Source organism: Camponotus vicinus, unplaced genomic scaffold, assembly GCF_025532165.1.
Source record: "Camponotus vicinus isolate PSW18456_S1 unplaced genomic scaffold, iyCamVici1.0 SCAF_7, whole genome shotgun sequence".
Lineage (NCBI taxonomy): Eukaryota > Metazoa > Arthropoda > Insecta > Hymenoptera > Formicidae > Camponotus > Camponotus vicinus.
This window is the reverse complement of record NW_028141979.1, coordinates 2181153-2196158: the sequence shown is the minus strand read 5'-3', so window position 1 is coordinate 2196158 and position 15006 is coordinate 2181153. Positions and strand designations below refer to the sequence as shown.

Here is a 15006-nt window from a genome sequence, read left to right as displayed (position 1 = left end):
GCAATCGGGCCTAAATCATAAGAATATATTTTTCTTGATTAAACTATATAAAATGGCTTCATTCAAGTAAGCAATTATTCAAGCAATTATATTTTTCTTTAATTAACGCAATATAATCTCATTTTAAGATTTCCATGTTGAAACTAGATATATTTTCAAAACAAGAATGTTCTTTTTTTCTGTGCGTGTGTAACCTTCGGCAATTTATCGATTGTGAAAAAACAGAAGTTTAAGGCAAAAGTAACTTTTTGCGTGTAAAAAACTAAGAGTTCCTTCAATAAAATTTTATTTACCAATTAGTTATTAATTTAAAATTTTTTTCAACGATCCCAGAATTTGCTCGTTTGCCGATTCGAGTATTGCTTTAATATGCGTCAATGTCGAATCGAGAGAATCGCCAGGGGCGATGTCTATTGCGATTTAGAGACACGTTGATATTTATTGCATTCTTATTTGCTTTCGAGCTGAAAAGTCGTAGCTCGACGACGACGACGTTTAAATAGGACATAATTCTATTCCGATCGACGTTTAGAAAATCCTGTCCGAGGAATTTAGATTGGCTCATCTTGCAAGTGTATCCGGAAATGCAGATTCAACTGCACTTGCTCGCAAACACGCGACATCGAGAAAGATGGGAACGAAAGACGAGGAGTGAATCCGGCGAGGACGACTGTCGAACTGTCAGACGAAAAATTCCTGTCTCCGCGGCGATAAACAAGATATAAAAACAAGATATAAACAAAATATAAAAAAATATATATAATCATCTCTCTATTTATCTATATTAAATCAACATAAATTATCGCAAAAAAAAAAATGAAAAAATTCCTCACCAAGATAAAATCTAGAATTAATGATCAAAAACCAATTATTAAGGTGACATTTACAAGCACCGCGCATATCTCGCTTCAAATAGCGCCTCTAGACGTGTCGTGCCGGAAAGATCGATTATTTGTCAGCGCATGAATTAAATAGCGGGCGCGTAATAACGAGGCCAGAATCAAGAATAATCCCGAGTCGTGTCGCAGATCGCGTTTATTTTGTTCGCGTACGTAAGATAAAGTCCGGCTATTTTCGCGCGTGCATTATTACACATATGTATACTTGCTCGTACTTTGCTCGCATACGTCAAGTTCGTTTCGCATCCATCCATCCACCTACTTTGTCGCCTCTTTCCGTTTATATCAAATTTCCGTGCTAAATCTATCGCCGGTTAGGTTCTCAGATTCTCTGCCGATTCGGCGATCGCGACAGGAGAGAGCACACGGTCGCATAATTAATTCAACGGACACGCTAATTCTCGCGGGGCTATTTTTAGACGCGCTAAGAAGGAAAGGAATGAATTCGCAGAATCACCGCGAGAAAGAAAACGCTGCATCAGTCTCGACAGAAACGTTGCATCCGATTGCATCATGTGCTTATCTGGTGCGGACACCTATAACAATAATTTCAATTAAAAATCATCGAACCAAGAAACGTGTATTCCTCCTATTTTTCATTCTTATAAGCGTCATACTTTTTTCGTCATTGATTTTCTGATGAACATTCAAAATATAAATAAAATATTGCAGAGCGACAAAAATACACTATTAAGTGTATCGTAATATTGTCAGATTGTAATATACGTATAGTAATTTTTTTTTGTTTTTTTGTTGACGCGAAATGTAACCGCTGGACAAGCGAGGCTATTTATGCGAGATGGATGAGTGACATAACCATCTGCTCGGTTCTTCCGTGCGCGATTATTCATCGCATCACCTTTAAAATGACCATCCTTCGCGGAGAATGGCGCGGTTTACATAATCCCGGCGAAATACCGACGCTTTCTAGTTCAACGTGTGTGCTCCATCGCGGTCTTACGCAGTAATTTCGAAACGAGCGAAAAAACCGCACGTGCCATTACAAGCGATCGTTCCTCGCATCGACTTATTTTTAATTTCCGTCTCCAATTTTAATCTCGCTGCTGCAGATGGATTGTTCATTCGTGTGGAACTCGATATATGCGTCTATGAAAATTCATGTATCTGTGAAGCCCTTTAACTCTATAAATATATTTTTGTATAAATGTCCAATTAAATTCTCTCATTAGTGAATAATAATCACGTGTAAGGTTTCTCTAATAATTAGCGCTAATAATAATATGAAAAAATATCACAATTTATGCGCATGTAATTTATACGATATTAATTTATAAGCTGCATGTCTCGTATATCAATAGGGAGCAATGGGTCAGAGGGATAAATTTGTTCGATGGCAAAAGCATTCATATACATATAAATGTAGCACGAGAACGGACATTCCGTCTCTCGTCGTCTCTCTTCAATTGACACCGGAAGACATCTTTGTCTCATCGGTAGAACAAGGCACTCGTTCGCTTTGTCTCGTGCGGCGCACGCTCAATACACGAAACACTATCATTACGCTCATTGCGTATCGGTGTCCTCGTTAGACACCTGCATTGTATTCCGACGCAGTGACAGAAAGCGAGAAAAAGGCGAGAGAAGGAGAGAGGCTGGCGGAAAGGTGGAAGAAACATTTATTGCGCGGTCCGGGAAAGTTTCACCCACGCGCCTTAAATATAGATCTCTTTCCAACGTTTGTCGCATAATGACTGAGAATAGAAATTGTCCATAAATTTGAGAAAATAGTTAAAGGAAAGAATTTGCGAAATATTCAAAGCACATCCCTCTTTCTCTTAAAATTCAAAAATTTTGTCTTGGTTTGCGATTTAAAATAAATCATGTAAGAGATCTAATTAAACACTTTTATACAGAGTAGGCCATTTTAATCTACGAACTGAAATATCTGAAAATCCATAAGTTTAAGACAAAAATGTTTCAGACAAAAGTTGTATGGTTTCGAGGGGGCCATAAGAAGGTACCATTGGTTTGACCTTGAAGAGTTATTTGAAAGTTACATGAAGGTCACCTTCAATTTCTTAAATGGAACACTATATTTTTTATTGCATATTCTTGTAGCTTATCTCGAGGGCTTTCCAAAACACTATAATAAAATATTTTTCCCTCAAGTACTTTTTGAGTTATAAGGCTTGAAATCATTTCTTAATTTTACATAACCATAAAATATCTTGTAAAATATTCATTTTTCGATTATCTTACCTTAATACTTTTATGTACAAAATAATGAGAGGAATCAATTGGTGTAAAGAAAACATATAGTTGTTTCGAAGAAAAAATATGTAATTGTTAATTGCAAATTACATATTTTTTCTTCGAAACAACTATGTGTTTTCTTTACACCAATTGATTCCTCTCATTATTTTGTACATAAAAGTATTAAGATAAGATAATCGAAAAATGAATATTTTACAAGATATTTTACGGTTTATGTAAAATTAAGAAATGATTTCAAGCCTTATAACTCAAAAAGTACTTGAGGGAGAAATATTTTATTATAGTGTTTTGGAAAGCCCTCGAGATAAGCTACAAGAATATGCAATAAAAAATAGGGGGTTCCGTTTAAGAAATTGAAGGTGATCTTCAAATAACTCTTCAAGGTCAAACCAATGGTACCCTCTTATGGCCCCCTCGAAACCATACAACTTTTGTCTGAAACATTTTTGTCTTAAACTTATGGATTTTGAGATATTTCAGTGCGTAGATTAAAATGGCCTACCCTGTATAATATATATAATAATAATATTATATTTATTATTATATATAATATATATAAAATACGATTAAATATATGTATTATTATATTATTTATCAAAGGATTTTTCCTTCCCCTTTCGTCCCGAGAAAAATGTACAAAGCGAAAATAATAATTCGAATCAATTATGTGCTCGTCGCGTTGAGCCTAATCCGTCGACAGGTACAATACATACATATTGTATTTAGCTAGGCGTTCCTCGTTGCACGCAACCGATGAAAAAGCGACGACGAGGCCGCTTCGCGCACGCCTGTATAGCCCGGACTATTTTCCACCTACTTTCCCGCATTACGCAAACGGCGCGGTTTCAGCGTATGCCGCAATAAACCGCACACGGCGACGATGTCACCGAACAGGCCATGTCGCCGTCGCGTGGAATCGAGTCGCTCCTCGGCGCGCACATTGCGCGCACGTGTCGGGAAGGGCGGACGCGTGGTCGCGCGCGTGACTCCGCGTTGCCCTTCTCCCGATCACGTGGAATGTAACGCGGTTGAACATTCTCCCCGTCCCCCCTCGACCTTCCCCACCGGCCTTTCCCCCCTTGCCTCCTCTCCACCCTCTTCCTTCTCTCTCTTTCTTCTTCCTTTTGCCTCGCACCTTCTCTCGCGATACAACATTCTGTATGCCTGCTTTCCGTCGTTTCCATCGACTTGCCCACTGGCATGCACGCACGAAAGATTGTCGACGAGATCTGGAAGAGGACGGAATTGAAGAGAAAGCTGAGAGAGACGCTAGATTTTGATAGCTTCCTTCCCAAGATCTCGAATCCCTCAATGAATTCCGTTTCTGAGGAATATGTGAAATTTTTGAAAAGAATTTTGCTCCATTTAGCGAATAATTAAAGTAATAAACTTCGGTCACATCTTGTCATTTCTATTATTATTATTTTTTTTTTTTTTAGAAACACGGGGGTAATTGTGAAATTTTCTCCGACTGTCAACCTGTCTTTCCCAAGATGAAAATTAAATCTTGTGAATGAGTATACAATTCAAACTTCTTCCTAGAAAGGTTCTCTCGGTACAACGAGTCTTGAAAAGCATCCAGGTCACACAATTACTACAATTAATGACGATAATAGTTACGTTACTCTGATACAATTAAGCATAATATGTGCGGTACAAAACGAAGCAGTATAATTAATTATTGATTATACGAATAACGAGATGAAAAGATATAAATAGTACACGTTTAAAAAAATATTTCTTGACAATTAAAAAATATCTTTTTTACCCTTTTTTGAGATATTTATAAACTGTACATATTTTCAATTAACTTTATAATATTGGAATTTATTTTTAATTAAAATGTACTTTTAATTGAAATTTTGTAAAGAGATTATAATCTCTCAATTTTATTATACAAAATTATATAATAAAAAATAATTAATAAATTATATAATAAAAAAAATATATATATATTTATATAAAATAAAATTCTTGTACTTTAATCCTCTCGTATAAATTTCATAAAATATTACTTTTGCTAAACGAAACATAATTTCGTTAAATTTTAAATACACTTGTAATAATGTTCGCAATAAAGGATTAGCAAAGTAGAACATTCATATTGACAGATCATCACGCGCTTACGACATGGTTCATAAAAGGAATCAAGAGCCACGATCACTTAAAATTGTCGCCAGACTTGCACTTCCGTCCTAAATACGCGTCTCGAGTACCGAGAGATCCGGTTTTTACGTGACAGTTACATACGAGGTCACTCGTGGCAGAATGTGATTTAGTTTTCGAAAGTAGGTACGGTCACCGCGAGTAGATGATATTTACCGGTATTTATTTAACAAACCTGTAAAACGACAACAGTTGGCATTCAATATTTACGCTAAAACAGCTATTCGAAATCGTATATCTCATTTCATACTGTTTAATTTGTCATTCAACTCCCTACAATTGAAAGATAAAAAGAGATATGCACTATCCAAAATTTAATCATAAATTTTCAATAGTAAAGTTTAAATTTAAGTCATTGTTGGCCTTTAAACAAAATAGCATTCATTTCCGAGGAAGCTTTTCATATATCTCCATTTAAATTTTCATACATCTTAATAAAAAAAAATTAATAAAGAAATGTAATCGCGCCTGTTAGCTGCGTATGTACATATGTGCGATTGTTGTTTACGTAACATTGTTATATTACATTCGCTTGGAGATAAGGTCTCCCCGAGAAACTGCATTCTTACACAGTATCATAAATAGCCAGCGATAAACGGCACCATCGCTGTTGTATCGTATTAATGTGCACCATAAAATTAGATATTTACTTCATTAATGATGCGCGCCGAAAGGTCAGAGGGGGCAGTTTGAACCCCTTTTAGAAATGTCAATTTGCGTCGTGCGTACCGACTATTCCAGAACTATCATGCGATCCAAGATACTCAACTTTTCTTTTTTCTTTTTTCTCCTTTCCGTAAAAATTCTTTTTTACGAAGACATTATTTGTCGCAACAAATATATCATATCTGTCTGAAATAGAATATAATAAGTGGATATAATAATGTTTTCTAACACGATCCGGAAAAAAGAGAATGATAGAAAACGCGGAGAAAAAAAACGTCTTTATAAAAAATACAATAGACATCGAACTCTGTTAGCTCTTGCTCTTTCAATGTGTATATATGTGCGTCTATATGTGTTTCTTGGTATGACGCTTTTTAGCGCCGCTATGATCTTTATCCTTTCTTATGAACAGCAGCTTAAAAGTACGAGGCCACCGCATTCCTAAAATATAACGCCTTTGCTCATCGAATCATGAACGTGATCGGCTTATCGGACCCGTGCGTACATTTTTTTTCCATGCTCAGCGTCACGTTTCTGCCAAACGTGCCGTAATCGCACGAGTGTCTCCACGCACGTATGCGTGCACGTTTCTCTCGCGAATGCAAACGCAACGATCAGTGGCCGCGCCTCGGCTTCATCGCCTTGGAATTTGGGATCACACGAGCTCGAATTGAAATATGATTACTTTTCATCCGGTTCGTTCAATTATATCGTTCATGTTAAAAACTAGCCGACACACACATATACACATATATAACACACATAGCGCATGTCATGCACTATCGAATGCGTTGACATGGACAGATGTAAAAAAACATGATTAAATATAAAATATCAATTAAAAACATTCATTATCAATTTTTAAATCAAAGTGAAATCTTTGATCCTTAGCATTTTCCTTTTTAACTTTATATATGATTTATACTTTCTCTATACTTTAACAAACAAAATCTCATTTCTCGATCAATCTTGAGTTATCTTGTCTCTAGCAGATATTTGATTTAAAAATTGAGAAAATGCAGCAAATAATGCTTTCTAATAATCTATTGCATAAGAAAAAAATCCATGTCGGGCTATGACGTGAGAAGGTATCTTTTTAAACCGACTGATTTTCTTGCATAAACTGCATTTCCTCGCGATACTCTAATCTCTCTGTAAGCTCGCGAAAGTGCGATATCACTTTCGCACGCTCACTTTCATGCGCAAAAGATATGTTTTTGCTGACGCGATAATTTGTAAAACGTTCTGGGTACGCACGCACAAACCAGGTAATATTCTGCGTAATTTTGTATCGCTCGTGTGTGGAAAAATCGCATTTCGCTAAGAACATATCGCAAAGATATAAGTCGCGCGGAATTGTGGATAGCGAGATGCAAGAATGGTCCAATCATCATTCGGCTTTGTTTGCGTCTCAACGTGACGGCCGTGCCATGGTTATCGTCACGAAGAACCGGTTCGTCGTCGGATTTAGTCGGTTTCGATATCAGCTGCCGCTGGGGGAGTTCAAAAAGGCGAGCAGCGATTGCACTCGGGTCGTGTTCGCCGAGCCGTTCTTAGCCAGTTAAATGAAGCTTCTCTATTTCTTTCTTTCTTCCTTCCAATTCACGTGCACGCACGTGACGCGCGATAAGAAGAGATGGCAACCGGGATCGAAGAACGTTCTATTACGCCACGTGATAGTCTCGCTTCAATTAAAAGTTGTATCTCGCGTCCCTTTATTCCTCTCTCATCTAATTAAAATATATACTCTCATTATTCACATAAGACTGAAATAAAGGAATATTAATTCGTCAGTATATAACGTGATAACTATTTAAGATCGAAAAACTGGTTCTAGTATATCATTTACATTCATTGATGTAATGATTAACATTTTTCGCTTGCCATTTCATTACATAAATTGAATTATAATCAAGATTTAAATTTTATATAAACTATCATAAATCTAATTTTACAAGGATAAGAACAACATGCGAATTATATGTTTATAGTTTTAACAAATCAGAAGATTAACATAGTATATAAAGATATATAAATATTAACAATAGTATATAAAAGCAAAAAAGAGAGATAAGACAATTTAGGAAATAAGAAGAATCTTTCTTTCTCTCTTTCTATATAAAGAGAAACAAGTTAAAAGTAAGGTAAATGCACTATATGCCTTAAATCTTAATCATTATTATTATGCATATGTATCGTGTTTAGGGCTTATTGTTAAAAATAGCGAGAGTAGAGAAGTTTTAATAACCGATTTTAGGTGATTTGGTAAGAATATATTTAATATAAAGAAGATGAGTGGAGGAAACAGTAACGATGGCGAATGTTTGCATTCGCTTTCGTAATAAATGTACAGCTTTTATTTTTGAGCTATCGTCGTGTATCCAATATAATCATTTGTTAACTTATTAAATACAAGTATTTTTAGCTCTCACATATTTCTCACGTTCATGCGACGACGGCACGAAACAACTTACACTTTGCAATTGCATAGTATTCTGCAATAATATGTAAAAATGGAACGAAATTGAATCGTTATGCGTGAAATATGATTAAAATGTTAAACAGGATCCAAGATTTTTTTTCTGTCGACGGACGTTGACGTTGCGCGCTTGAATCCTTTTAATCTTCTTCGATATACGAGATCATGCACAACTATATAGAGACTGTCTCGATTTTTTTTATCAAAACTTCATACTTGTACCAGACTTAATATTTATTTCATTGTATGTATATAGATCACATTAAATATGAAATAAATCATGTCTGTAATTCTATGTCAAAAATATACAATTTTGCCTCACGTAAAATTAATAATTATCGCTTGAATGACATTCAGATTACAAAACTACCGACAAAAATAATCGATGTGGTTTCAGCGTAAAACAATCAGCGTCCATCTATGACCATTCAAAAATCGACATGCGCAACGAGAGTTTAGGATTAACGAAAGACAATTGCTCCAGAGACAAAAAAAAGTATGATCAATTTCCTCTCTTCTCTGTTTTCCTCTAAACTAAGATTCTTCATTCTTTATTATTCTCTCACTATTCAAATTGCATAACCAGATTCGAGTGAGAAAGCGAATGAACAAAATGAAACAGAGTGCTTGACTTTTTCATTGGAATAAAAATGGGGATTGAGAGGGAAATCATAGAATAGAGAAAATCGATTTTGTACCAATTTTCGAAATCAATTCTCGTAAACGATCGCATAAATGCTTCTGGAACTGCGAATGAACTTTCATTATGGGATTTATCTTCAAGTCGCATGTCAAGATATTCGTCCCATTCCCAGAGCACCGCGAACCCTGCATTCGAATCATGCTTAATCACGGTCTCCTCTTTCCTCGGCTCGTTCCTCTGCCCTGGCTTTCATTCTGGTAATGAATGCCTGGCCTTTGTTCTTCCGGAAGGTCTCGTACGGATCATTCAAATTGATACCAACTCCTTTATATTGGTCGTTCTTATCGCGAATCTCGCCCCCGGAAATAGGTGCCTCGATACCTTGCTCATTAGCACCAAGACCCGCACCGCCCCAACCCATCTTCTTCAGCAATTGATGTCCTTTATTGCTTTCGTCAATACTGATCTCTTGTGGAGCTTTACTATAGGTAGAACCACTGGACGCAAAATGAAATTTAATATATAATTATACAATATACAATTTAATATACAATTAATTTACGTTTAATAACAAAAATCGTAAAAGAATAGAGATATATAAGGAAAGAGAGATATAAAGAAAACATTTCTTATTTCATTATTTGCATAAAAGAAGATAAATAAAAGATAATTGAAAGGAAATTAATATTATGTTATACTCACAGAAAACTAGGAGGAGTTGGACTTCGATCTTGTCTATCCACTCTTCTATCGGGACTACGATCTTTATTACTGTTCCTCCTCCTTCGGCTTCTACTGATGTGATTGCTGTTACGACTATTGCGTCGATGATTGGCCGCAGGCGATCTCGATCTACTTCTGCCCCGTGATCGCGAGCGCGATCTACTGCGCGACTTACTCCTGTAGCGTTTCTTTGGCGGACTAGGACTCTTGGATCTCGGCCGTAGAATCGGCGAAGGGGATTTAGATTTCTGTCTAATCCCGGCGGCAATATCCTCTTCCTTACGCTTGCGAGAAGCATTTTTCGCCTTATAGTACTCGTATAAACCTAATTTTTCCCATCCATCACTGTAAAAATAATCAGAAATATCATTTATAAAAAATAAAAATATAGAAAAAATATTGTGTATCATGTATTTTCCTACATATTTTTTATCTTTTCCTTGGAATATTTAACTTTTAAAACTACATTCAAATATATATATATATATATATATATATATATATATATATATATATATGTTTACCTATCTCTAGGAGAATCATGATTTGGCGGCGCATAAAATGCTTCCACAGCTGCAACTAGACGATCATTCGGTGGAGCTGGTGGTGGAAGTCTTATCGCATCCGGATCCAATGGTTTATATTCACCATCTTCTAGTTTTATCAGAGGTACCATCAAACCAGCTGGAAGCTCGAAGTAAGGCATACTAGGCATCAAATCTTCTACAGAGGGCTCATGAATAACAGGCGGCGGTCCAAATCCTGGCGGTGGCTTCGAAAAGTCTGGCAAGGGCACATTACTAAATGGCGGCGGTTCGTTCGATGGTGGGACACCCCATCCTGGTGGTGGTTGACTGAAGTTCACATCTGTGCCCATCGTACCGGGAGGACCAGAATGACTAGGTGGTATCGATATATTCTGCTGATTCTGAACAGATAAAATTTCCCATAAATATATCGGAGAAAAAAAAGAAAAAAATGATTTCAGTCAAACACGATACTATACCATTTGAGGTGGTGGCGGCGGTGGTGGTGCTTTTAATTGCTGATCTATTGCCATCTTTTGTTGCTCGATATTCTGAATCTGTCTCAGTGCATGACTGACAAATGCTTGATGTTGCGCCTGATAACCATCGTATGTCTGTTTCGTCGATGCTGTAATTGGAGTAATCGCTGTGGCATATTGCGCTACCAAATTAGCTTGATACTCTGACCAAGATGCGCTCGGTTTTTTCAACTTATCTATAATCCCTTCATCGAAGTAATTGTTCTTTGACTCCCACAAACTCAACAGTTTATTCAACTTATTAAGTTGTTCCTCGGATGCTGCTAGCGAAGTGTTGCAGAACATGGGAACAACAACACTTTCCATCGCTTTTCGCAGATCCATAGACTTTTTTCTTGCACTGAAGAAGTTTTCAATTAAATATCGCGTATATAAGCAATGCCATAACATTTTAGCTTATTATATATTGCCATTTAATATAAAATTGTGAATATAAATAGTGTATCATAATAATATCGGGGAATTTTAGAAATAATTAGAATGAGTTTTCAATTGAAGAAATTATAGGAATTATTTTGCGAATTTATCGCAATTATAGATGAATGGAAATAAAAATAATACATTTTTCTAGCATAATATAATGGCGATTAGTGCAATTAATTTGTATGTGTATATACATTTATACTAACCAATGATGTAAGACGTCATTCACTAGATAAATAATATGTAGTTTATGACTAAAGGTTGTCCCCTGAATAACTCTGAAAAAAATATTTAAATGTAAATTAAAAAACATATTATATATACAAAAAAAATGCATACATACTTATACATACTTTTTTAGCAAATGATCCGCGACAACTTGATTGCTTTGTGGAGTAAGTGAATTCTGAAGTATCCAGGCCTTTCCAGCGCTTATACTATCCTTTGTGCAGCTATCGATGATCGGTTGTAACACCGTGTCAAACGCAGCCAAATCTGTGTTCGTATTTTGCGCACTGTTTTGCAAAGCCTGTTCCTGCGCCTGCCTCACTGCGTCCTCTACTCTTCCCTGCTGTTGCGCCATCAATGCAGCGTGCTGCGCAGCCAGGTTCTGTTCTGATTGTCTAACTTGTTCCTGCAACGTCGTCTGCTGCGACTGTAGATTCGCCAGTTCATTCTGCAGCCACGCGGGTGGACCCGCGATGTTAACCGTTTGCGCGACTCCGGCGATCGGCGGATTCACACCTCCCATGGCGCCAGAAACCGGTCCGATTGGCGGCCCTGCATTTCCCGGCCCTCCGATTTGTCCAGGCAAAACGGGACCGCCCTGACTTCCGATCCCGACCACTGGGTTTATGCCATTGTTTTGTGTACTCAGACCGGACGTAAGATTGACGTTATTCAGTGACTGCGAGACGGCGTTTGCGGCTGTTTGCTGCTGCTGCGAAACGTTTAAACGTGGGTCTGCATTTTGCATTGGATTTATTCCTTTTTGCTTTAAAACTGTAAACGAATGACGGTAGATTATTGTGAGATGCTTGAGTCCTTGTCAATCGATATTTGAAAAATGTGTATACAGATAGCTCGATTTTTTTTTCTGTCGAGTCTTATCTTCTACCGGTGCATATAAGAAAATTCTTGGGCATTTACACGAGAAAAGTATAGTATCAGAAAATGCGGTAAGGCTTTTGGGAGCACTATACTCTTTTTTTTTCCTTTTTTTATTTCTTTTTTTACATTTTGTTTACGAGGGTATTATATAAGGCATATATTATTTTGTATGGTGGATTGTATTTTCCACACACAGATTGAAACGATGCATTGAATGTACTTCGTATTAGATAAACTCCAGTAAGAGAATGTTAAAACTACATCTTCGTAAAATTGCCATTGCCAAAGAATGCAACATGTTTTTAGCATAAAAGCATTCTGCTTAATAAATAGCAATCCCAAAATCTTGAAAGAAAGATTGTTTTTATTCGACGAATACATTTTGTACGATTGCAATGATGAAATCAGAGACCTTGTATCATTTTTTTAAAGTCATTCCTTTGCTCGTCGTATAAAGCATGACCATTTTCTTATGCTTCTCAATCACACTGTAGCTGTTAAGGGGGTATATCCCACTTACTGGCTTGTTCTGTAGTCACTTTGTATTGATAGTAGTTGAAGTGCTCCCCCCCAAACAGGAAACTAAACTTCGGGTTGTCCTTCTGCTTGTTTTTTGTCATCTGCTCAAACTCTGGTCCATTGCGAGCGACAAACTGCGCCAGTTTGTCTATGATGTTCCGTAATTCTGTGTCTAAATGTTATAAATGAAAACAACAAGAATTAGAGATCCGATAAGGAATTAGAATCTATTATTTATTAAATATACCTAATTAATCAGTTTATTATACTCCATTACTTTTTGGTCCTATAGAAAGTCATACATTCATGCTTAAACACACGCTGTTTATTAATCAAATCATCAATTAATCATTCTAAAAAGTAGCAAAATAAAATTATAGAATTTTACATATGCATAAAATTGTATCTCGCTATTACTGTGAACAAAAGTACACATATTTATATATTTCAATACAAGAAGAAATTGTGATAAAGTCCACTTACATGGACTTCCATATAGCATAGCAAAGCCATTATATAAATTACTCATAAGAAATCGCTTTATTACTCCTGTACACGTTCATTTAAAATTCAATGAATATAGCATTATGTGTATTTTACGCGCGCGCGCGCGTAACCTAATGTAGGAGAGAATTCAGATACTAAATATTTAAATACACTTCATTTCTCTGTTCTATGAATAATTTAAATAAAACCATAAGGTACAACTAAAAGGGTTACACGTTTCGCGGTTTAATATGCTTTGGAAGAAACGAGCGGGAAAAGTATGTGTGTACATGTATGTGATGATGTATGGTGCAGCACGGTGGTGTGTGTGCGTCTATATTTCGCGTGTGTGTGTGAATGTGTGTGTGGAGAGCGCGCTGGGACCGGATCAGCGAATCTCGAGACAGCGTGCTCACCTGCGGGAGCCTGGTCCATGATGGCGGGCGCTTGATTACCGATGTCCTGTTAAAACTACCCGTCAAAACGTTACGTGCTCACTCGCTCGGTCGTCGTCCCGTGCATAAACGGAATACTGTTTTGCGAAACATTATTCACTCACGGCGGACCCGACAACGCGCTAAACGTCGCCATTACGATCTCGCGGCGGCTGACAGTGTCGCCAACTCACCGACGTTGCCGGATATCTCGAGGGGAGCGTCCCGTTTGATTCACGTTGCGATTGGCCGCAGCCAATTATATCGATCTGTGCCTAGGGTAACCAGCACCGATTGACCAATCAGAGTTCTATTTTGAATTGGCCAATTGGCGACGTGGTCAATTGGGTGCCACACGGGCTGTGTTCGCTTTGCGCGCTCACGCGCTGTGAGCATCATTTTGTCTTTATTGCACATCGAATATCAAACAAAGATAGCACGATGCTTTCAGCACTGAAAGCGTCAAAACGAACGCAGCGACGATCTCGGCTGCGTTCCTTTTTACGCTTTCAGCGCTGAAAGCGTCGCTCTATCTTCGTTTGATATTCGATGTGCAACAAAGACAGAATGATGCTTTAAGCAGAGAGAAGACTGAGGCCGGTATTCATAGTCCGTTCTTATATTTAAGATCGTCTTAAGTTCATCTTTAGATATTGTATGTATCATTTTATTGGCTATGGATTATCTGAAGATGAACTAAAGACGATCTTAAATATAAGGCCGGTATTCATAGTCCGTTCTTATATTTAAGATCGTCTTAAGAACCCATTCAACCAATCAAATAGCTGCAATGCGGTCATTGATTGGTTGAATGGGTTCTTAAGACGATCTTAAATATAAGAACGGACTATGAATACCGGCCTAAGACCGAACTATGAATACCGGCCTGAGAGATGTCATGGTCTGTTTTTAGGTGATCCTCCCTAAAGCGATACTCCCTCTATGGACATTAAAAACGTGGACATGAACTATAAAGCCAATGTCCATGAATGTTCTCAGAGGGTAATATATAATGTGCACAATTTCTGGTTTTGTTCCGTGCTATGTGCACGAAATGCCGGTAGCACCAGAGTATAACAATCATTATTTTGAAAATAATATATAAATATGATAAATAATAATTTTTATAAAAATAATTTTTATAAATTACTTACCTA

The 15006-nt window shown here is 37.0% G+C and overlaps 1 protein-coding gene across 2 annotated transcripts; it reads right to left on the bottom strand.

Annotated features, from left to right (window-relative positions):
* Positions 1 to 8227: 8227 nt before the first annotated feature.
* On the bottom strand, positions 8228 to 14023 carry Scaf6 (SR-related CTD associated factor 6). 2 transcript variants are annotated; one of them, XM_083104307.1, is made up of 8 exons: positions 13832 to 14023; positions 12931 to 13101; positions 11654 to 12302; positions 11507 to 11578; positions 10818 to 11217; positions 10336 to 10739; positions 9791 to 10156; positions 8228 to 9585 (listed from the first exon to the last, which is right to left on the bottom strand). In XM_083104307.1, the coding sequence occupies exons 1-8, from the start codon at positions 13848 to 13850 to the stop codon at positions 9291 to 9293; spliced, it is 2376 nt and encodes a 791-aa protein (XP_082960433.1). In that variant the 5' UTR covers positions 13851 to 14023; the 3' UTR covers positions 8228 to 9290. The 2 variants fall into 2 exon arrangements, with proteins under 2 accessions (XP_082960433.1, XP_082960434.1); XM_083104308.1 differs by lacking the exon at positions 13832 to 14023 and having other exon boundaries at positions 11654 to 12240; positions 12931 to 13068.
* Positions 14024 to 15006: the final 983 nt, after the last annotated feature.

Excerpts from the sequence above, each read along its gene's own strand:
- Scaf6 (XM_083104307.1), bottom strand. Across the intron at positions 10,157-10,335 it reads CATGATTCTCCTAGAGATAG|TGATGGATGGGAAAAATTAG; the intron begins GTAAACATATAT and ends TTATTTTTACAG. Across the intron at positions 9,586-9,790 it reads CCAACTCCTCCTAGTTTTCT|TGGTTCTACCTATAGTAAAG; the intron begins GTGAGTATAACA and ends TTTTGCGTCCAG.